This window comes from Salvelinus namaycush, chromosome 41 (assembly GCF_016432855.1).
Source record: "Salvelinus namaycush isolate Seneca chromosome 41, SaNama_1.0, whole genome shotgun sequence".
Taxonomy (NCBI): domain Eukaryota; kingdom Metazoa; phylum Chordata; class Actinopteri; order Salmoniformes; family Salmonidae; genus Salvelinus; species Salvelinus namaycush.
Window position 1 is genome coordinate 16,762,694 of NC_052347.1, and position 24,982 is coordinate 16,787,675.

Consider the following 24,982-nt stretch of genomic DNA (forward strand, 5'->3'; position numbering starts at 1 on the left):
CGTCTCTGGTCGAGACTCAGTCAGCTGACCAAATGTCACTTGCGAACGTGAACACCCACAGCTTCCAACGCGACGCTGCTGTGTTTATGGGCGGAGTTCGAGGAACACAAATCTAGGCTCAGATAACCATACCGCCAGCGTTAACCTAAAGCACTAGGGGGAAGACAAATATCTGACCGTGTATCAGTGGGTAGGGGCGATTTCTAGCCTAATTGTTTTAGGCTATGAATTACCATACAGTAAACAGTAAAATGTCAGTTTACGTACATTAAAGTAGTGTGTAATACTGTCCAGAATTGTTTTTATTTTAAAGTAGCCAAATCAGTATTTAATGTAACAGTAACACATATGTACCTTTTAATCGTTTTCCTTATTCATATATATTCAGAAAGCAGTTTTCAAGAAAAAAAGATAGAAAACAACGAATCTTGGCGACTTTGCAATCGTGCCTATAAATGTTCAGTTGTCGAAACTTCATACCCCAAACCTCACTCAAAAAAATTAACGGATACGGATTCAACGCAAAGTTTATGGTTCAAAGTCCAGGAGGAAAATTTGCTGTCGAATTGCTGTTTACGAGAAACTGGTTCTGTAGTTATAGACAGCGACAATGAACGAACCGAGTGACGTTAAGTGCACAAAAACGAACTTTTCTCTGATCATTTGGAGAGCTTGCAATGTATGCATGTCATTGTTCTTTGCTCTAGCAAGTTATGTGCAGGCAAGTGATTCCCTTATTTGGTTACATTGTTTGAGATACTTTGTATCTATAGCCTACTGTATTTGGCGTTAGCTGTGGGCATATCTGCTTCTGTTGAACTCATGGATTTAGCAGAGTAATTTAATGAGTGAACATGGTGTATGTCTGTCTCTGAATATTTGGCCCAACTGAGTAAATCCCATCTCTTATCCTTTTGTCTTTTTTATTGGCATAGATTAACGATCCGGATGCAGTGTTATGGGTGGTAGGATCACGCTTTTTTTAGTCGTTTAATGTTCTTATGAATTACTATAATCAAAGTGATTTTTTATTTTTTTTATTTACAGTAATCCACATACACACCTTTTCTATTTCCAGGTTGCCTATGCTATTCCAGCAAACCTGTGTTTATTGATTGCCATTAAACCACATGTAACAGGTATGTGGGCATTATGGATGAATAAAGATCCATCAATGACCTTTGCCTATTTTTCCTATTAAATAACATTTCCATTTTAACATTTTTGGCCAGTGAAAAAGGCCATTGACTGTTTAGTATCTTGTAGCTATATTATGAGTGTAGTTAAAGCTAGAAATATGTATGCATGAGCCTGCACTGCACCCTGAATGTTTAAATGCTTGAGAGACTGTTTTTCAGAGACACTACTTTGGAGGAGAATTGCTAAACTTCATGTGCTTTTTTCGACTGCTGTTGTTTCCATGATGGGATGGACTCTGTATAAAGAGCGCATCACAAATATCTTCCAGCAAGAGGAGGGAAGGTATAGTTTCTCTGTCAAAATATTTTTCTGTTTAGATGAGCATTTTGTGTTCAATAAATACTTTTGGTCACACCTGTTTCTCTCTATCCCAAGGGAATTCTCTGGTCTCATCTTGATACTTGTCTGGCTTCTCCTGTGTCAACACTCTGGAAGGTAAGGACTTTCAACATAGATTTGGACCTTATCCCAACATGCAATACCTTATTTTAAAAAAGACTCAAACTCCGTACATCACTGATATCTGTACTGTCGTAACTATTTTCTATTAGTTCTATTGGGGCTCTCAGACTGTTCGTTGCTGTTGCCATCACAATCTTCCCCTTTGTGGCCTGGCTGTACTACTACATTAACAAGGAGCTGAGGACCAGCTGGCCCCCGCATTGTAAAACTGCACTGTAGATATCCATTCATTAAGATAGTCCAGTGACGAGTGAGCAACATATCTGCGGGATGGAACATTTACAAGAGGATATGACCTAGCTACAGTGGCAGTATGGAAATCATGAATGCATTGTTTAAAAAGACCCATGTAAAAAACACCCCTGCTAAACCATACATCTAAATAAGTGACAATGTCATAAATTAGAATGTATATGATTGATACATTTTCCTTTTTTTACTGGAATCATACTTTTCTCTTTCTGAACATTTTTGTTGTTGTAGGCAACCCATTGCACTTGTGGTGATATCTGGTGTAATCACAGTAAAATAAAACAATTTAATAAGAAATATAAATGGCTTTTTATTATTATTTTTGCATCAGAAATCTAAATTGAAAGAAATGCATGTACTGTAGCCTACTCAAGGCTCCAAATAATTAGGTATTTTTTATTTAGCACCACTGCGCCTCGATAGCCTCGCAGCAGCGCCTCTTCAACCTCAGGAGGCTAAAGAAATTCAGCTTGTCACCAAAAGCACTCACAAACTTCTACAGATGCACAATCGAGAGCATCCTGTCAGGCTGTATCACCGCCTGGTACGGCAACTGCTCCGCCCACAACCGTAAGGCTCTCCAGAGGGTAGTGAGGTCTGCACAACGCATCACCGGGGGCAAACTACCTGCCCTCCAGGACACCTACACCACCCGATGTCACAGGAAGGCCATAAAGATCATCAAGGACAACAACCACTCGAGCCACTGCCTGTTCACCCCGCTATCATCCAGAAGGCGAGGTCAGTACAGGTGCATCAAAGTGAGAGACCGAGAGACTGAAAAACAGCTTCTATCTCAAGGCCATCAGACTGTTAAACAGCCACCACTAACATTTAGTGGCTGATGCCAACATACTGACTCAACTCCAGCCACTTTTTAATGGGAATTGATGGAAATTGATGTAAAAATATATCACTAGCCACTTTAAGCAATGCCACTTAATATAATGTTTACATACCCTACATTACTCATCTCATATGTATATACAGTACTCTATATCATCTACTGCATCTTGCCATCTTTATGTAATACATGTATCACTAGCCACTTTAAACTATGCCACTTTATGTTTATATACCCTACATTACTCATCTCATATTTATATACTGTACTCTATACCATCTACTGCATCTTGCCTATGCCGTTCTGTACCATCACTCATTCATATATCTTTATGTACATATTCTTTATCCCTTTACACTTGTGTGTGTATAAGGTAGTAGTTGTGGAATTGTTAGGTTAGATTACTCGTTGGTTATTACTACATTGTCGGAACTAGAAGCACAAGCATTTCGCTACACTCACATTAACATCTGCTAACCATGTGTATGTGACAAATAACATTTGATTTGATTAGCTACAGGATATGTGCTTTAAAAGTAATGTAGGCTTTATTTAAATAAATGTAAATCAAACTCATTTTGTGTTTGGTGCTCCTAACATGTTAAAGTTGGCAGCAGAAGTAGGCTACTGCCAATGAAAAGTGAATTTTCTGTACTGTGTTTTACAATAGCTAGATGTCAGTAGCGCCCAGAGAACACAGTACAAAAATAGGACTCAAGTGCGTAATTTCCGGTTCTAACAGCCAGCAATAACTGTGTTCGCCGGCAGGTCCAGGGTCAGCTTAAAAGGTTGATATTGCGAGCCACTCGGTCAATGAGCATCGTTGTAAAAGGTATACTGATCCAAGATCAGGAATTTGAATGCGTTTTTACTTTCATGATTCACGTTGGGTAAAATTCTGCCACCACTTTCACATTGAGATCTTGACAAACTAGCTTAACATCATGGCAGTGGGCCTAATATCGTATCAGACTTTGAGTTGTCGATTGTTAAACCGTATGATTTCGCACCAAAGCGTGAGCACAATCTGCAGCTTTACACGCGCTTTATCGAGAAGGACTGGCACAGAGCTCTCACCACGGACAGTTCACGGTCTGGTAGGTCATACATGGCTTACAACACTCAGACTAGGATCAAATGTGTTCACGGTTTGAAGCGCGGAATGACTAACAGCTTGAAGACAGATATCATTGTACCTTGTACCTATCCATCATGTTAACATATTGTGTGTACTCATGCACTGCGCAGGTAAATCTATGCGGGAGTTGGACGTGCCGGACATCACAATGGTTGTCTTTTTACGACTCAAGATCATTCTCGTCTTTACCTCCACCGCCCCCTTCTGGTGATAAAACCAAAAAGACAGGGGTATGTAAGGTATCAATTCATTTCTGAGTGATATGTAAACAACTGGCTGGGCACCTGATAAAACCTGGTAGTAATATCTATGGATCAAATAAAGCACCGTGCCTTTTGCTTTGTTTTTAACCTTGTTGCTTTGCCTGTCTCCATTCATCTATCCTCTGCAGCCAGTGACTTGGAAATCATTAGCAATAACATTTGCATTTGGGGGTGTTCTCCTTGCCGGAATGAAATATTTCAAGAAAGAAAAAGAAGAATGTAAGGACATTTCACCTCTTGGCGTACTCACCATCATGCAGTAGGCTACATCCAACAGTGGATTTACACAAATTAATTTATGTTCTGAACTGGAGTTAATCGTCAGTTTCTGTACATGTTGGTAACAATTTGTTTTACATTATGTTGTCTTTTTTACACATGCACTGCAGTGATTGAAAGAGAAAGGACAAAGTCAATGGGCAAACCAGCACTTGGGGGTCCATTCTCTCTTGTGGATCAGAATAATAAACCCTGTAAAAGTGAGGATTTCCTCAGCCAGTGGGTCCTTATCTACTTTGGGTTTACACACTGCCCTGACATCTGTCCTGATGAAATCGAGAAAATGATTGAGGTGGTGGATGAAATAGGTAAAGTGTTTTATTTTAAACGTCTCTTATAATGCATCATATTATTTATGAATGTCATGGCAATTAGATGGTTGAGTGAGTAGCCAGTCAGTCACTCATATGTTTTCACAAAGCATAATGTTAATGCTACAACCCTGGAATGTACAGGAGATGTGTTGTGATCAACACCATGTCTTTCCATGTTTCCCAGACAGGATACAGTCTCTTCCAAACCTGACCCCCATCCTCATCACCATTGATCCTGACAGGGACACACCTGAGGCCATGGGGACATATGTGAAAGGTAAAGAGAACAAGCCATTAACTACTGTAGCTTCCATGTTATGGTAAAAGGGGCGCTTAGACTCACATTGGTGGAACAATAACATTCCCCCTCTGTCCTCTATCCCCAGAGTTCTCCCCTAAGCTCATTGGCCTGACTGGGACAATGGCCCAAATTGACCAGGTCTCTCGAGCCTACAGAGTCTACTACAGCCAGGGACCAAAGGATGAAGACAACGACTACATTGTGAGTCTGATCCTGCTCTTATTCAGAACTTTCATTTGTTCATAGTAAAGTAGATATTCCCACTTTTCCCAGCTGAATTGATATCTAAATGAAACCTGCTTTATTCTTGACTGCAGGTCGATCACACAATCATCATGTACCTGGTTGGTCCGGACGGAGAGTTCAAGGAGTATTTTGGACAGAACAAGAGGAGCGCTGAGATCTCCTCTTCCATTGCATCACACATGAGGAAGTACAAGAAGGGGAATTAAGAGGTGAGATGAAGGAGAACTGGTCAAGTGCACTGTCTGTGTCTGGGAACACCTCTTGTGTGCCTCTCTCACAGCCTTCAGAGACTGTCAGCAGCCTCTGGCCCAGCAGCCTCTGGCCCAGCAGCCTCTGGCCCAGCAGCCTCTGGCCCAGCAGCCTCTGGCCCAGCAGCCTCTGGCCCATCAGGACTGAACGTTACCTTATTTTTTTCAATGACATGGAATATTTATCTACATTACAGCTTTTCATTGAATTCAAATGTCTACGACTTACCATTCCCTTGTTGCGGTTCACCATTTAACATGGTCTCTAATATCATATTTAAGTCTAAGATGATTTAAAGTGATTGTTTGCAAATGGGTGTGGACAACACTTAAGTGTTTATTTTTTCTGCTTTGCCCATTATTTAAATCGATGTGAAATACAATTGTTTCGATGTAAAATATGAGAGCCAAACAATAATACCTGATTTTAAGTACCTCAACAAATGTAACTACCATAAAGTGGAGGGGGAAAGTATTCCCTGGAAATCAATACTGAAGAACTAAAGTTTTCCAGTGTTTACCCTTGGACACTCCTAATGGAAAAATACATGAATAGTTGTCGTTGTGCAGTTACAATTCGGCTTTACTTCCTTTACACTAATTCTCCTTTTTAGCCTTGCTGTTAAGTCTGGCCCAATACCTGGACTCGTCTGTGACACCAGAAACATTTATGCACTGTAATAACTCTTTGGTTACTCGATTTGTACTATTCATAAATCAGTCATATTTCAACTGAATTTCCAAAGTAATGTTTAATTTATTAAACTTGAACTTACAATTATGTATGTCTGTCTGATTTATTATAATTTTTTTACTGCCCATGTAGTCGTGGGCTACCATGCAGGCTATCAGGGCTTCACTTTGTGCAACCATATTGTAGACTAGCCTGTTCCTAGTTGCAAACACGTGCTGGTCAGAGTTTAAGGTTGTTCGTAGGAGTTGTCAAGATAAGAGCACTGTCCTAGATAATTCATTTAACAGCTTGATTTGTAATCATGTTGCTATTGATATGACAGCCAGGCCAATGTCTTGACTGGGCCCATTGTTCTGCAAATAAATGGTATTCACCGGAGCCTCTTTCTGGTTATAGCCATAGATGCATGATTGGCTCATAGTAACAAATCATTTTCGATGAATTTACACACACATTCATAATATATTTGTGTTTTATAATACATACAAGTTATTTCTCAATATCCTTGCAAACTGAATACGCAGCTGATGACTGTATTTTAGGCAAGAACCTGTTGAGTTCCACCTTGGTAACCTGAACTAGAGAGAGCACAGCAGTTTTTCAGCACTCTTCGGCAAAGCACTCCACTCTTTCCTGGCTGGCTGGTGGTTTGTGATGACTGGGAAGAAATACTATTCTAGATGAGAAGAGATCACCTTTCAACTGTCAAAGTATCAAATCATCCTTTATGAGAATTTTATGTTGTATGCTCATGAATTCACCCACTGAACCATTCCATATCTTGATTTGTTGTGTCCTACCTACAGTAAATGCCTGTCTCTTTGCAAAATTGGACAGGAGTCCCTTGTGCCTTATTCAATGTACACTGTTGCCCTGGAGAGTTGAGTTTGATGATACGATCAGTGTCTGTCCCTGTGGATGTCTTGTCTGAGACAGTCCCCCTAAAACTGGGTGTTCTTTCAGACTACAAGTAGTTATCAGCAGCTTTATTTTGTGGTCTCCTGTCCGTTGACCCTCTAATCTAAGGCAGATGCACCCGTCCTCAGATCTATTTTCCACCAGGGGCAGGCATCAGTCTGCCTCGGACAGAACCAGCCAACGGGGATTGTCTCCTTACTACTTCTCTCGTTCGCACTGTGACTTCAAATTCCCACAATCTCGCAGTGTCCTTGACACAGTCAATGTACATACTCTACTGTAACGTGGAGGTCAGCATAAGCCCTACCCTGGTCTAGCCAGCGGTAGCGTGCCTACTGCCTGCCCATGACCAATTATACCCACAACTGTTGCCAGCCCTTCAAATGACATTTATGGGATGTTAAATCAACACCAATTAGGTTGGCTTTGATACAGTGTCAGTTTGTGTCATAGTTTATGAAAATGAATGGCCCACACACCGTACAACTCTACTGACTCTTTCCTTGGAGACAGTTCACACATTCATTTGACGTTTTATAGTTAAATGTTCTTTGTAACATGTTTATAGGGTAGAATAGGATCATGCATATAGTGTAAGTCTAAAGAAATTGTTTAGCATTGTGCGCAGCTGAGTTAACCAATAGATATAAAGAAATTTGAAAGAATTCAGGCGTTGGCGTTCTATTGTCATCTGCATGTGACATCACATGAGTTTTAGAGGGAGCTGTGGAGGGTCATGATCATGACCACAGCAGTTCTATGCTAGTCAGTTTACATTCTAACTGACGCATGGTTAGGAGCTTGCCCAAAGGAGTGCATGATATCAGACAAACAGTCTAAACTAAACTACCTGGTGATGATGAGGCAGCATCTATCTAGTCCACAGGTGCCAAACTCATTCCACGGAGGGCTGGGTGTCTGTGGCTTTTCACTCTTTCCTTGTACTTGATCAATGAATTAAGGTCACTTAGTAAGGATGTCCCCATACCTGGTTGTCTAGGTCTTAATTGTAAGGAAAAACCAAAAGCCTTGGCCCTCCATGGAATGAGTTTGACACCCCTGATCTAGTGTCTCTAAATGGGATGACATGATCCTATATGTTGTGCTAGCTCTGGTCCAGGGCGTTAGTGACAGTTCCTTTACTAATGCGCACTAACACCCTGGGCCAGAGATAATGTTGTGCTCAAAATGTACCACAGTATATCAGTCCATTTTTTTTCAAGATAAGTTTTTAATTTTAATCAGTAAAATGTTTATTTCATAGAATTTACAATTGTTCTTGCACACTGCCACACGCAGAAATAAACAGAACATAAACCAATTGAAAACATCTACAGCACTGTGAATGCATTGTATTGTTTGTCATTGCATTCTTGAAATGCCACCCGTATAGATGAAATAGATTACTTATTCAACAAAACATTATATGGCCATACCAAAGCCCGCTATCAGCACAGGCATCACATGTGTGTGACATATGGTACACTTGAAACACATACTTGTGCTATATTGACATGGGCAACTGAGGAACATTAATAGAAATCCACTCTGGATTTTGTATGGATCTGGAGGGCTTTTTCGGATTCATTGTTACCCCTGTTGTTTGGAATGCTCTCTCGGCCATGCATAAACGGAGGCCTGGATTTGTTTGAATCCATGATGAGGCATGGGCTGCTTTTGTATGAGATGTATTCAGGTCGTCTGTAAAGTGTTTTACTACATGTGACATCACAATTGGATGCAGCTTAGATGTTTGTATTGTCAGAAGTCTTGTATTGCTTCAGCGTGCTTCATTATAGAGCCGACAAAGGCCTCTGGTATTCAGTTTAGTAGATAATTTTTGTTCAGAATTACTGTGTCAAATGTGCTGTGTCAGTATGTTTTATTTTTATTGCACATTTGTGTATTGGTCACTGTGACTCAATCCAATCTCATAGAGCAACATTACCTCAGCTTAGCATTAGGTCAATAGTCTTGAAAGCAGAACTGAAAAGGTTTTTGATAACATCTCTTTGTCTCAGGTCTTTGAATGACAATGGAATACACAGCAGATGGACATGTCTCTGTCTGTCTGGAACGTGCTAACTGCCACCTGTCAACCCCAGCCCGTATCGGGCCATGCCCTCCCAGTGACCCCTAAATGACCGTGATCCCAGTCGCCCAATGCCAGAATCTGAGCAATGCCCTAACAAACCTAATCTTCCCTGATCCCAGAAAATGAGGAATGTTGTGTCCGGACCCAAAGCCCTCTAAGCTGCCATCCTTAGCCATCATTGCTTTTTAATGGACAGTCTGCAGGGTTACAAATGAAAACATTTAAATGTGACACAATACAGCTATAGATAGACAGTTGAAAATACAAAATGGACATACTTTACTTTTCCACGGTGGCGTATGAGCCAGATTTGATTGTTATCCAAATATAGAGAAGCTGTCAAGCAAATAGAAAAAAACCAAGCCATCCCTTATAAACAGTATTGTTAGTGCGATGACAGCAGGGCATTGGAGGTATGTCTTTGGCGTACTGTTGAGACAGCAAACATTTAACAAAAGTAGAGGTTGCATCCATAGAGAGAGAGCATCCATACAGTCTTTGTCACTTTTCTGGAACTCCAGGGGTTGTCCTACTGTGATCATAGATTTTGTAACTGCAACACTCAGGTAAGAATAGACCAAATCATATAATTAGGCCTTTGATGTTTATTGGATTTATTGGCAATTATTTGTTTTTATAGTATAATCCATGACCAACAGATCAATATGAAGCATATGATGTATAATCAATTGTCTCCTTACTACACAACTTTAGAAAATGAGTGATGCTGAGATGGAAGTATTTGGGGTGGCTGCCTCGTACCTCCGCAAGCCGGAGCGGGAGAGGACTGCTGCACAGGTCAAGCCATTTGATGCCAAAACGGCCTGCTTTGTGGCAGATCTAAAGGTGGAGTATGTGAAAGGCAAAATCAAGAGCCAAGACATCTCCAAGGTCGTAGTGGAGTCTGAGGATGGGAGGGTGAGTACATATCAAATGTCCTAGAACATCTGACCATATAACTATGTTCTAACCCACTGGGCACAGACGTCAGTTTAAGGTCTAGTTTACATTTACATTTGGTTGAGTTGTCAGCTAACATGAATTCAAAGTGAAGTCAACAAAACATTCCACCATGGTTAAAAGTTGGGTTAAAAAAAGACAATATTCACGTACGTTAATGACTTTTTTCAAATCCAATCAGTTTTCCACATTGATTCAACGTCATCACATAAAATGTTTGTTGTTGAAATGACGTGGAAACAACATTCAACCAGTGTTTGCCCAGTGGGAAAGCATGTTATATTTTACTTACTATGTGAGAGTGACTGAAATTCAGAGTACATGTCATTTCTAAGCCTTCTTGGATGCTAAATAAAAAGTTAATTATGCCACCGTGGAATGATTTCGATGCAGTTTCATCCAGTTGTTATTCTAGAATGCAACTGGTTCGTTATTTGAATGGAAACTTGCCTCCACTAACTGCCCTCTCCTTTATTTGATCATGTTGCAGGTTGTCACAGTGAATCCGGATGACATCAGCCCCATGAACCCTCCTAAATTTGACAAGATCGAGGACATGGCCATGTTGACCCATCTCCATGAGCCAGCCGTGCTGTTCAACCTCAAGGAGCGCTACGCTGCCTGGATGATCAATGTAAGCAGACACAGATCAGATTACATTTCAACTCAGTCATACATACGTATTCTAATTGCATTGTCAATCAAACATCTACCAACTAGTTTCCTGGGTTCAATCAGATCAAGTCGTCAATGACATAACGTGAGTTGTTCCCCTATTGCAGACCTACTCTGGGCTGTTCTGTGTGACTGTGAACCCCTATAAGCGGCTCCCGGTCCACAACCCAGAGGTGGTGGCTGGCTATCGGGGCAAGAAGCGCCAGGAGGTCACACCCCACATTTTCTCCATCTCTGATAATGCCTAGCAGTTTATGCTAACAGGTATAATCTTCATTTCATGATGTATCATATTGTGGCAGCAAGCTATTACAGTATAGTTAACAGGTAATTTTATCCAGTGGTGTAAAGTTCTTAAGTAAAAATAGTTGAAAGTACTACTTAAGTCGTTTTTTGGAGTGTACTTTACTTTACTATTTCTATTTTTGACAACTTCTACTTTTACTGCACTACATCCCTAAAGAAAAGAATGTACTTTCTATTCCATACATTTGTCCTGACACCCAAAAGTACTCGTTACATTTTGAATGCTTAACAGGACATGAAAATTGTATAATTCACGCACTTAAAGAGAAAATCAATGGTCATCCCTACTGCATATGATCTGGCGGACTCACTAAACACAAGTAGATTTTACTGGGTGACTGTCGCTTTTACTTGAGTAATTTTCTATTAAGGTATCTTTACTTTTTCTCAAGTATGAAAATGGGGTAGTTGATTTTATCTTTTAACAGATCGTGAAAACCAGTCCATCCTTATCACGTACTGTACTGTTGCACATGCTGTTACTAATTGTCTGCCTCTGTAAAGAACTAGATTTACTAGGAAAGTTTACATTATTATTCTCAATTGTGTTGTTCAATCTTGATTTTGACAGTGGAGAATCTGGTGCAGGGAAGACTGTAAACACAAAGCGTGTCATCCAGTATTTTGCCACAATCGCAATGGCTGGAGGAAGTGATAAGAAGAAGGAAATCAATGGAAAAATTCAGGTTCTATCCATACTCATGTTACATTAACATAAGATGTATATAGTTCCCTCTATTGCATTTTCTGTTGCAAAAGTAATTTTTATTGCATTTACTGTAAAGTGTATTTACTCGTACTTACCAACACTTTTATTCTCAAAGGGAACCCTGGAGGATCAAGTCATCCAGACCAACCCTCTGCTGGAGGCTTATGGGAATGCCAAGATAGTGAGGAACGACAACTCCTCTCGCTTTGTGAGTGTGTTTGATCAACATACAGTATGAGCATATAGGGTTAACATATAGCCAGGCATGCATTCATAAACCAGTCACCTTAGCTGAAATGTGACATTTTTAAAATAATTAAATTTTTGGAAAACATACAGGGAAAATTCATCCGCATCCACTTTGGAACAAAGGGGAAGCTGTCCTCAGCTGATATTGAGACTTGTGAGTTTGCTTGCCCATTTTCTTTGCAAATACAAGGCCATTGCTGTGGATTGGAACAAGATGTCCCTTGATTTCTATGATTTCCTTCTTTAGATCTATTGGAAAAATCCAGGGTAACGTTTCAGCTCCTAGCAGAAAGGAGTTATCACATCTTCTACCAAATCATGTCCAATAAGAAGCCTGAGTTAATTGGTAGGTTGAGTAATTCTAGCTGGTGGATCTATGTAAAGCCATACACAGTAATTGTAGTTTTGGAATGCAAGGTTATTGGTTACTTTAAGGGGTCAATCTGTGATTGCTACATCCATTTGTGTACCAATTAATGATCCAATCCAATTAATGATATATACCCATTGATTCTTGAAGAATAAATGCCTCATGAGCTTAGGTCAACTGTCGTTCCCCATCAGAACCCAAAATATAAGATTGTTTACAAACAATGGAGTAAAACAATGTAATTGTAAATAAAAACTGTATAGCCGAGTCAGTCCTCACATCCATAGCTCTGTCTATGAATTTGAGAGTGGTTATATTTCCCCAGCCCGACCCCTCAACTGTTTACCAAAAACAGTGGTAGGTTAACCACTTTGTTGTTTGAACTGCAGATTGCCCCTTTAAATGTTTTGCATCTAAAAAGAGGGCTGGAATATGCAATCTGGAAAATGTGCTGTACTGTGAGTTCAGCCTCCAACACCAATATAACCCCCAATGGTAAATATACACCTTCTCTATCATGTTCACCAGAGATGCTGCTCATCACCACCAACCCATATCACTACCCTTTCATCAGTCAGGGGGAAATAACGGTGCAAAGCATCAATGACACAGAAGAGCTCATGGCCACAGATGAGGTGAGTCCACCTGTACCTTATATCGCATATCTTTATATTACCCACAAAGCTTGGAAAAGAACTACATTGAAAACATAATAGAAAACCCTCAACTGTACTGTATAAGATTGTCTTAGGGACTGATTAAATGTTTATATGTGTTTGACTGAGCTCCAATATCTGTCCCAATAGAGTGCCATTGATATCCTAGGCTTCAATGCAGAGGAGAAACTTGGGATCTACACACTGACTGGTGCTGTGATGCATCATGGGAACATGAAGTTCAAGCAGAAGCAGCGTGAGGAACAGGCAGAGCCTGATGGCACTGAGGGTCAGCAGTCTTTGGTTTTGACTTATTTAGAAATTCAAATTAAATCTTCACTTATCCACAGCCAGAATCCACTCATATTTTTTGTCTCATGTATCCAATAGTGGCTGACAAAGTCACCTACCTCATGGGCCTGAACTCTGCTGATTTACTGAAGGCTGTGTGCTATCCCAGAGTGAAGGTCGGGAATGAATATGTCACCAAAGGACAGACAGTTCAACAGGTATGACGACTACATTAAAGTGTGTACAGACATGAGTGACCCTCGCCCAACTCTCACAAATTTGAATTGTCCTAAAATGTGTTTTGTCTCATTTGCAGGTGAATAACTCCATGGGTGCCCTGTCTACGGCAGTGTATGATAAACTGTTCTTGTGGATGGTGACCAGAATAAACCAGCAGCTAGACACCAAATTGCCCAGGCAGCATTTTATTGGCGTTCTGGTCTTGGACATAGCAGGCTTTGAGATCTTTGAGGTATGAGTGGACTCCTCATTTGAAACAGATTTACAACAACATAATAATTGATTGTATGTTATTTAATTATATTTTGTAAACCATGCAGATGAACAGCCTGGAACAGCTCTGCATCAACTTCACTAATGAGAAACTGCAACAGTTTTTCAACCACCACATGTTTGTGTTGGAACAAGAGGAGTACAAGAAGGAAGGAATAGACTGGGAGTTCATTGACTTTGGTATGGACTTGGCTGCCTGCATTGAGCTTATTGAGAAGGTATTGTGACCTTTTCAGCCTTCCTTTAAGTCACTCTTTACAGTCTAACTGTTAATGGATTCAATAAGTTAGGATCAACAGGACAGAGTTGAAAAAGATCTGTTTAATTACAGTAATTAAAAAGTTTACAAGCAAAGTATTGAAATTTAGTAGACAGACATGATCAAAACAATGAACTTCTATAACTTGGTTCTTCTAAACCCATTGCACTAAATCTTCCACAGCCAATGGGTATTTTCTCCATCCTTGAAGCAGAATGCATGTTTCCAAAGGCAACAGACTGCTCCTTCAAGAACAAACTCTACGACCAGCATCTTGGGAAGAACAGCAACTTCCAGAAGCCCAAGCCTGCCAAAGCCAAGGCAGAGGCCCACTTCACCCTGGTGCACTACGCTGGCACTGTGGACTACAACATCGGTGGCTGGTTGGAGAAGAACAAGGACCCGCTGAATGACACTGATACAACTGTACCAAAAAGCTGCCCTGAAACTATTGTCTCAGTTGTTTGCAACGTTTGTCTTAGTTGATGGTGAGTTTACATCAGCATTATAAGACCAGTGAAAAATGATCTTGAGTAGAAATATAATTATTTTATGTCTCTCTTTCTGTAGCTGATAGAAACCAAAGAGGAGGAAAAAAGAAGGGGTCCTTTTTCCAGACTGTCTCTGCACTTTTCAGGGTAAAACTGTTTCCCCCTACTATGAACATGTATATCCATCTAATGATTGTATGTAGACTTCAGAACATTTCCGCACAATTCAGTGAGCATTGTTTTGCTTGTTCATTATTTTTTTAGCATTTCATAACCTTCCCTCAGGAAAATCTCAACAAGCTTATGTCTAACCTGAGGTCCACACATCCCCATTTTGTGAGATGCATCATCCCAAATGAGACCAAAACACCAGGTATGTAAAGGTTTGAAACATGTAATGTGGGTTGTTTGCTCTCAAGGCTGCCTGACCTGACAGAATTCTGCCTTTCCATGTAGGGGCCATGGAACACTACCTCGTTTTGCATCAGCTGCGCTGTAACGGTGTGCTGGAGGGTATCAGGATCTGCAGGAAGGGGTTCCCAAGCAGGATTATATATGCTGACTTCAAGCAGAGGCAAATCCTTCATTGATCCCTGTTACCTATAAAAAAAACGATTCAACAAACATGAGCTCAAGGATAAATGTGGACTGTTTCCCCAACAGATACAGAATCCTGAATGCCAGTGCTATCCCAGAGGGGCAGTTTATTGACAGCAAAAAGGCATCAGAGAAGCTATTGTCCTCCATCGACGTGGACCACGCCCAGTACAAATTTGGATACACTAAGGTATTGTGACAAAACAATGTTATTCTCTGACCTATAGGGATGATGTTATCGAGTGATGTGAGCAGTTGTCGTCTTCTGTAGTGTACATTCAGACAGTGGTGCACCAACTCAGAATAGCATTTGTATTCTTTGTGTTTGTATGTGTATATTAGGTGTTCTTTAAAGCTGGCCTGTTAGGTCTGCTGGAGGAGATGAGAGATGAGCGCCTGGCAGTGGTTGTTGACTCGCATCCAGGCTGTCTCCAGGGGCTACGTCACCAGGCAGAGGTTCAAGGAGATGTCAAGGAAAAGGTCTAAAAAACATATTTCTGTAATGGAAAAATGAATACAGTACAGCTCCTATGAACTTCAATAAAGGATGGGATTTTTTATTTTTGCCACTACATAGGGAATACATTTTCATCATCCAATATAACATCCGGTCATTCATGAACGTGAAGAACTGGCCTTGGATGAGGCTCTACTTCAAGATCAAGCCCCTTTTGCGAAGCGCAGAGGCTGAGAAGGAGATGCAGACGATGAAAGAGGACTTCTCAAAGGTCAAAGGCGAGTTTGCAAGGTCAGACGCCAGGAGGAAGGAACTTGAGGAAAAGACGGTGGTCCTTGCTCAGGAGAAGAATGACCTTTACCTCCAGATTCAAGTGGTGGGTTTCTGTCATGTTTTTAAGAACATGCTTTATATTAGATGTGTGTAGATGTTGCATGGTTCTTATCAATATATAGCACCTTCTATGAGGGTTACATATTAACATTTCAAGAAGTACCAAACTTTAATTGAATCCAATGAACACAAATCAAATTGTATTTGTCCCATACTTCGTAAACATCAGGTGTAGACTAACAGTGAAATGCTTACTTATGGGCCCTTCCCAACAATGCAGAGAGAAATATATAAAGAAAATAGGAATAAATACACAATGAGTAGCGATAACTTGGCTATATACACGAGGTACTAGTACCGAGTGGATGTGCAGGGGTACGAGGTAATTGAGGTAGATATGTACATATAGTAAGGATAGTGACCAGGCAGCATTATATATAATAAACAGTAGCAGCAACCCTGTTACAGTGGTTTTATTGTCTAAGGTATGCTACTTGTTCATATTTCAATAGGAAAGAGAGAACCTCTCTGATGCAGAGGAGAGATGTGAGGGGTTGATCAAGAGTAAGATCCATCTAGAGGCAGAGGAAGAGGAGATCAATGCAGAGATCACTGCCAGGAACAGAAAACTGGAGGATGAATGCTCCGAGCTCAAAAGGGATTTAGACGACCTGGAGCTCACTATTGCCGAGGTTGAGAAGGAGAAATATGCCACAGAAAATAAGGTCAGGGCATCTGATAAGCACATCACCCCATGCCTTTAAATCTCATAACCACAATGAATGGAGGGTAACTGTGTGCATTCTTTAACACAGGTGAAACATTTGACAGAAGAGTTGACCACATTAGAACAACATCTTCTGAAGTCTTCAAAGGAGATCAAGGCATTGCAAGAGGTGCACCAGCAGACCCTGGATGAACTCCAGGCAGAGGAGGACACAGTCAACACAGACTAAGACAAAGGTCAAGCTGGAACAACAGGCTGATAATGTAAGCATCAAGTGACTTATACACTTTTGTCTTTTGTTAGCATTCTTTCAAGATTTCAATTGTTCTGGACTATGGTCTCCTTCCAGCTTGAGGGATCTCTAGAGCAGGAGAAGAAGGTGCATGCGGATTTGGAAAGAGACAAAAGAAAACTTGAGGGAGATCTCAAGCTGTCCCAGGAAAATGTAAAGGACCTGGAGAATGAAAGACAACAAATGGATGAAAGATTTAAAAAGTAAGTTAGAAATTATCATTGAGTTTATGGAGATTAAACTCTTGATTCACATGTTGATAGAGCAATAGTTGAAAGTGATAGAAGCAGCACAAACAATGGAGCATCAACTAATTTCCATTCAATGAATTCTCAAATGTTTTCAGGAAGGATTTAGAGTTCAGTTACCTGCAAGGTAAAATTGAGGATGAACAAATATTGAGCTCTCAACTTCAGAAGAAAATAAAGGAGTTTCAGGTATGTGATTTGTGAAAATAAATTAAATGCATACATTGTAACTTTTGCCAAAATTTTGACGGAATATTTTTTTTTACCACAGGCTCGCATTGAGGAACTCGAAGAGGAAATCGAAGCTGAGCGCTCTGCTCGGGCCAAGATAGAGAAGCAGAGGTCTGATCTCTCCAGGGAACTTGAGGAGATCAGTCAGAGACTGGAAGAAGCTGGTGGAGCCACTGCTTCCCAAATTGATGCAAACAAGAAGCACGAAAGTGAGTTTCAGAGGCTGCGTCGTGATCTCGAAGAGTCCACCCTGCAGCATGAGTCAATCACTGCTGCTCTCCGCAAGAAGCAGGCAGACAGCGTGGCAGAACTGGGAGAACAAATGGACAACCTCCAGAGAGTTAAGCAGAAACTGGAGAAGGAGAAAAGTGAATACAAGATGGAAATTGATGACTTGGCCTGCAACGTGGAGAGGGTTCTCAAAAGCAAGGTAGGTTCATCAGATGTTGACCATGTTGATATTCAACATACAAAAGAAACCCATTCACTATACACCAGCCTAGTCTCATAGACTAGCGGTAACATAGTAAACTTAAATCCAGGAAGTTCAAATGAGTATGATATGTTAAGTTTGGTATGGTTATACAAGACAGAAGGTTGCTTAATGCAAAAAATTTAAATAGGTTGGGTGTATAATGCGAACGTCTAGCAATCCGTAGGTTGTGTGGGTGGGTAGCTACTTTGCAACTACTTAGCTGATAGCTAACCCTAACTTTAACCTAACTCCTAACCCAAACCTTAAATCCTAGCCTAGCTAACATTAGCCACATAAAATTGAAATTTGTAAATTCGTAACATAACACAAATTGCGACATATCATAGAAATGGATGATGGACATCTGCAAATGAATACATACCATACGAAACATTACATTTACTATGTTACGTCTACCCCTGAGTCCAGGTTGGATACACTGGTTACTTACTGTTATTTTTAACATTTTAGGCTAACCTTGAGAAACTGCAGAACTCTTGAAGACCAAAGTAATGAGTACAAGAACAAATCTGACGAGGCCCATGAGTCGCTAAATGATTACACTGCCCTGAATGCTCGCTTGCAAACAGAAAATGGTAAGTTTCAAGTAAATCCCATTTATATGAAGGACATCAAGGACTTGATACATAGTTTGAGAACTACGCTGCTAGTGTGCTACTTTTACAATATATCTTGAATAGGTGAGCTCAAACGCCAGCTTGAGGAGAAGGAGCTAACTGTGTCCCAGCTGAGCAGAGTGAAACTAGTGAGCAGTCAACAGATTGAAGAGCTGAAGAGACTTTTGGAGGAGGAAGTTAAAGTTAGACAAACTCTTGCCAATTACAAGCCATAATTATTTCACAACGACGATATAAGCTAAGACTAACTTTATGAATTGTCTCTGGCTTTAGGCTAAGAATGCCCTGGCCCGTGGTTTACAATCAACCCACCATGACTGTGACCTGCTCCGGGAGCAGTATGAGGAGGAGCAGGAGTCCAAGGCTGAGCTGCAGCAGAGCATGTCCAAGGCCAACAGTGAGGTAGCTCTGTGGAGAACCAAGTATGAGACTGATGCCATCTAGCGCACTGAGGAACTTGTGGATGCTAAGTTAGTGCACTGATGGGTAAAACATATATTATTTTGCAACATACATTCATTAATTAATCAATTGATTTACTACTGTTTGTTCCTCTTTTAAGGAGGAAGCTTGCCCAACGCCTCCAGGATTCTGAAGAGCAGACAGAGACAATGAATGCTAAGTGTGCCTCACTGGAGACGACCAAGCAGAGACTACAAGCAGAGACTACAAGCAGAGACTATAAGCAGAGACTACAAGCAGAGACTACAAGAGACTATAAGCAGAGACTACAAGAAGAGACTATACGCAGAGACTATAAGCAGAGACTATAAGCAGAGACTATAAGCAGAGACTACAAGCAGAGACTACAAGCAGAGACTACAAGCAGAGACTACAAGCAGAGACTACAAGCAGAACCAGAGGAACTTTGACAAAGTAATCATATTGACTCCTTTAGTGTCTGAATTACTAAAGACTGTGGTGGTTCGGTCTCAACAATTGGATTGAATTTCATGTGATTTTCTTAACATCAGGATCTTGCTGAATGGAAAGAGAAGTATGAAGAGACCTGGTCTGAGCTGGACGGCTCACGAAGGGAGTCCAGGTCTCTGAGCACAGAGCTATTCAAGATGAAAAACACATTTGAAGAAGCCCTGGATCACTTAGAGAACATGAAGAGAGAGAATAAGAACCTTCAGCGTATGATCATCATCACCCTCGGAAATCATAACAACATATCCTCATAGAATGTATGTATGAGTTTTAGCTTATAGGTCTGCATGTAACAAACATATTGCTTTGTCAATTTTCAGAGGAAATAACAGATATCACTGAGCAAGTGGGACAGTCTGCAAAGACCTTCCATGACCTGGAAAAGGCAGCGAAACAAGCTGAACAGGACAAGATGGACACCCAAACAACTCTTGAAGAAGCTGAGGTTCGCCATTTTCTCACACATATTGTGCATTCCCCTACATGTATTATTTGAATATGACCGCAAATGTTTCTGTTCTGTGCACTTGTGTCTTCTTCTAGTCCTCCCTTGAACATGAAGAGGCCAAGATGCTCCACCTTCAACTGGAGTTGAACCAGATCAAGTCAGAGGTTGACAGAAAGGTGGCAGAGAAAGATGAGGAAATAGACCTGCTGAAGAGGAACCATCAGAGGACCGTGGACACCCTGCAGAGTGCTCTAGATTCTGAGACCCACAGCAGAAACGATGCCGTCCGAGTCAAGAAGAAGATGGAAGGGGACCTAAATGAGATGGAGATTCAGCTGGGCCATGTCAACCACCAGGCAGCTGATGCTACCAAGCAGCTCAGAAACATCCAGGGCCAGCTCAAAGTTAGTGTTTGGTTCCAGAAACCCATCTTTTTTCAACCATAACACTCACCATGTCTATCAAAGTTCTAGTCAGTGGGTATTGGACTTATTCATGACCTTTCTGTTTCAGGACACTCAGGTCCATTTGGATAATGCACTCCATGGGCAGGAGGACTTGAAGGAGCAGCTGGCCATTGTAGAACGCCGCAATACACTGATGATAGCAGAGATTGAGGAGATGAGGGCAACACTAGAGCAGTCAGAGAGGTGCCGTAAACTGGCCGAGCAGGAGCTGGTCGATGTGAGCGAGAGGATGCACCTGTTGCACTCTCAGGTGAGGCCCCATAAACAATTCGGAACTTTGGCTTTAAGTTAAATGTATCAATTTAACTTATTGTGTTACCTTATCTCTTTACTCATTTAACACAACACTGGTCTCATCAGCACAAAAAAGAAGATGGAGTCTGACATAACTCAGCTGCAATCAGAGGTGGAAGATGCAGTCCAAGAAGCAAGAAATGCAGATGATAAAGCTAAAAAGTCTATTATAGATGTAAGTCTGAACTGTAAATCTCAGCCCAAATGTGTAAATCTCAGCCCAAATGAAGTCTGCTCAAACAATGTCTTGATCGATTACAAATTCTGTATCGATAGGCTGCCATGATGGCTGAGGAGCTGAAGAAGGAGCAGGACACGAGTGGTCACGTGGAGAGGATGAAGAAGAACCCGGAGGTCACTGTTAAAGACTTGCAGCAGCGTCTGGATGAGGCTGAGCAGTTAGCCCTGAAAGGTGGAAAAAAAGAGCTCCAGAAACCAGAGACCAGAGTAAGGATAAAGATAAATGTTTTATTTCCAGTTCACACTCTCTTAGTTTGTGATTCTTTTGTAATACATTATTTACACTCAAGGTCAGAGAGCTGGAGAATGAACTGGAGGCAGAGCAGAAACGTGGTGTGGAAGCCATGAAGGTTGTGCGAAAATATGAGAGAAAAGTCAAGGAGCTCACATATCAGGTAAAATATGTTTGGTTGCTTATTCCTGACTTTCATCAAATCATGATAAAATATGTGAGTAATTAATAACAGTGGGTTTGTAGGGTGAGGAAGATAAGAATAATGTAGGCAGACTCCAGGAGTTGGTCAACAAGCTGCAGATGAGGGTGAAAGCTTACAAAAGGCAGAATGAGGAGGCGGTGAGTACAATATATTATTGGCAACAACTGTGCATAGTATTATTAGATAAATAGGACAACAGTTCACCACTTCTAACTTATTCATATCTATCTATTTTCTGTGAACCACAGGAGGAGCAGACCAGTATCAATTTAGCTAAATTCAGGAATGTGCAACATGAGCTTGATGAAGCTGAGGAGCGGGCAGACATAGCAGAATGCCAAGTGAACAAATTAAGAGCTAAGAGTCTTGATGTTGGCGTCAAGGGAGAAGAATAGAGATATGGGCATCTTCTGCTGTAATTCATGTTTATAATTACAATAACTCAGACACAGAATGTAGATCCAGTATACAATAATTATTGTTGCAAAGATACATGCATGCTTACACCGTTGTACGTTCCTGGATGTTAGCATTCTTCCGTGCTATAGATTCACTGCCATGCTCAGATGTTCTACTTCAAAGCAGACAATGACAATGAAATACAGTACAAATTCATGTAACTTATAAAACTAGAATTAAATATTACAAAGCAGTATCATACAGGTCTATTGTCTTTGTGTCATTAAATGTGAGGTAACACTTTTACCATAGACCAAGGGTTCACAAACATTTTGCTTCGTGAACCACCAATTGAGGTGTCTTGAGTCGCAAACCACCATAAAGGTTGAGCGATGAAAAAAACATACACAGACCAAAGAATAATTAGGAATTGATGAATAAAACCCTCTTCTTCAAGTCATTTAACTGAATGTAGATTTGATTATGGGCTCTTCAAATAAAATTGTATTGGTCACATACACATATTTAGCGGATGTTATTGCGGGTGTAGCGAAATGCTTGTGTTCCTGGCTCCAACAGTGCAGCAGTATCTAACAGTTCACAACAATACACACTAATCTAAAAGTAAAAGAATAGAATTAAGAAATATATAAATATTAGATCGAGCAACGGCGGAGTGGCATTGACTAAAATACAGTAGAATAGAATACAGTATATGTCTTGTGACCAATTGCATAGACTATAAATAAATAACAGTTATTTTAGGTATCTTATTTTCAAATATATGGGCATGTTAAGGCACAGTTAAGGCATAGTTTAAAAGCAAAATTAAACAAACAACCTACTTCCAAGAAAGACAATACCATTTAATACCTGAGCTGTGATATTTTTGGGCGGAATGGTTGTTGTGAAAAACTAAACCCATCACAGTATGTACCCATAAATAACGTCTCATAGCCATTCTTCAGTGTATGTTAGAGAGCTCTGGATCCAACTTTGAGTGAATACAGACAGATTCCAGGGATAGCTATCTGACAACAGTTTGGCCTCACTGACCTAGACATTAGGAGACATACAGCTTGATTCTGGGCGAGACAGAGTGCAGAAAAATACAATCCAAAAGCATTTGATTAAAATGCCAGGCATTATTGGAGAAACCTTCATACTCCAGGAGATTAGCTTCCCCTCATACAGGGTTATGTCAGAGGTGTCCACTCATCTGTCAGGAGCTACAGTACATCAAAATCATCCACTGCTTTTATCAGTAACGATCATGAATACACAATGACTTTCGAAGATGAAAAGATATTAGGACAAGTTGAGAATGCAAACACATTGTCCACTTATTCTCCACATATAGATACTGTACATACCAGAATCACTGTGTGAATTCCTGAACCTCTCCCCCAGCTCACTCTAATCATAAAATGCATCTCATTAAAGCATCCAAACTCAGAGCTTACTAATGGAAGAAAAAAACATTTTGTGAAGCATAGAGATCAAGGAACACCCTCTGGTTAATCTGACAGGCATGCTGTTAATATGAGATCCTTGAAGATGGAACTCATGACAGATATTCATGTGACTGCAAGAAGTTACTAACTGCAGGCATTGGCTCCATTGTTGTAGTATTGTTCAACGACCAATAGATGGAGACACTTCCTGTGTCTTCAACACGCCCACCCAACACACATCCCGGTGGGAGACAGAGAAAGAGTGAACGTGTAATAAAGTGACATCAAGTTACAATAATCAAGCTATACTTTAATGTGGCAGGCAACAAGCAATCATGCTTAATGTAATCACACCAACGTATTACTCATTGCTATGTAACCTATTGCTGCATACAAATCTTCTTGGAAGTTAATGCAACAGTTCCACCTGCAGATAGATTATAATGTTTATGATATGTAGCAGTGGAGGAATACAAATATAATTTTGTGACCTATTTACTGGTGATTGGTCAACTGGCCACTTCAGTGTACACAAACAGTATCTTCCTGTTACACGGATGCTTCTCCTTCTCTGCAGTTGAACACAAACAATACAACACTACTTCACATCCCTGCAACAAATGGGTTTTGTTGGATTATGATAAGGTAATAACCATAGACATCCTATAATTACACTTGAATTAGGATCCTATATTGTGTTATAGTATAAGATATGTAATTCTAAGCCGTATTCTTTTTTTTTAACTCAGAGAAATGGAAATGAGAAGTAAACGGCTGCACAGTGCACCTATAAGGAATGAGCAAGAGGAAACTCCCAGTAGGCTGTCAGTGTAAATAAGAATTTGTTTCTAACTGACTGGCCTAGTTAAATAAAGGTTAAATAGAAAAATGTGTATCTTTTCTTAAATCAGTGTTCACATTTCAGGCCTGAGCCGGCTTGATTTAATAGAACGTCTATGGAAGGGATGAACAATTCTCTCTCCGCCCAGATATAAATAGTCTCTGATCAAAAGACGAGGACCAAAACCATCACACACTACAGCCCTCTGTGACTGGAGTTGTGCATCCCTGCCCTCTGGCCTTAGCAGAATATGCTGTGAACTAGTTAGCAGGAGCACTCCCGAGACATAAGCATGGTCATATTTCTCCACAAGGACCTAAGGTCAAACTTATCATGTAATGGGTCTGGCTCTTTATCATTGACGCCAAAAGAGCTACTGTGAGTGTGTAATCATTCAACCATCTTAAAATAAAATAAAACAAAATAATGTTATGTGTTTTCAAACTGTCACTCATCAGTCCGCCCTTCATACTCCTTACTTAGCACTGTGAGACTCCCCATGCCTATTCTAAATGTTCCTTTAATGTATCTCAGCAACCTTGAATATGGACATCTAGAAGCTTGATACCATAATGTGTTCATCTGAAAACCAGCTTAACAACCATTACAGGCCCTTGATTTCAAAACTGGTAACCTTGCAATTTATGAGGTACATCCACTAAATATGAAAGCTTATGTCATAGCTAAAGCAATTGTTTGACTACGAATGTAGGATGTTAATTTGAGTTTGTTTGCTAC

General features: G+C 40.5%; 2 protein-coding genes and 1 pseudogene across 3 annotated transcripts; all 3 read left to right on the top strand.

Annotated features, from left to right (window-relative positions):
* The first annotated feature begins 149 nt into the window (after nucleotides 1-149).
* On the top strand, nucleotides 150-2,217 carry tmem220 (transmembrane protein 220). Of its 2 annotated transcripts, none has more exons than XM_038980603.1 (6): nucleotides 150-721; nucleotides 936-965; nucleotides 1,079-1,139; nucleotides 1,446-1,482; nucleotides 1,576-1,635; nucleotides 1,752-2,217. In XM_038980603.1, exons 1-6 carry the CDS (start codon nucleotides 611-613, stop codon nucleotides 1,879-1,881), a joined length of 429 nt encoding a protein of 142 aa, XP_038836531.1. In that variant the 5' UTR covers nucleotides 150-610; the 3' UTR covers nucleotides 1,882-2,217. The 2 variants fall into 2 exon arrangements, with proteins under 2 accessions (XP_038836531.1, XP_038836530.1); XM_038980602.1 differs by having other exon boundaries at nucleotides 152-721; nucleotides 1,359-1,482.
* Nucleotides 2,218-3,527: 1,310 nt separating this feature from the next.
* LOC120034242 (protein SCO1 homolog, mitochondrial-like) lies at nucleotides 3,528-6,326 on the top strand. Its single transcript, XM_038980730.1, has 7 exons — nucleotides 3,528-3,855; nucleotides 4,007-4,126; nucleotides 4,288-4,378; nucleotides 4,549-4,746; nucleotides 4,937-5,029; nucleotides 5,139-5,254; nucleotides 5,371-6,326. The coding sequence occupies exons 1-7, from the start codon at nucleotides 3,703-3,705 to the stop codon at nucleotides 5,503-5,505; spliced, it is 906 nt and encodes a 301-aa protein (XP_038836658.1). The 5' UTR covers nucleotides 3,528-3,702; the 3' UTR covers nucleotides 5,506-6,326.
* Nucleotides 6,327-9,968: 3,642 nt separating this feature from the next.
* Nucleotides 9,969-22,108, top strand: LOC120034055 (annotated as a pseudogene).
* The last annotated feature ends 2,874 nt before the right edge of the window (nucleotides 22,109-24,982 follow it).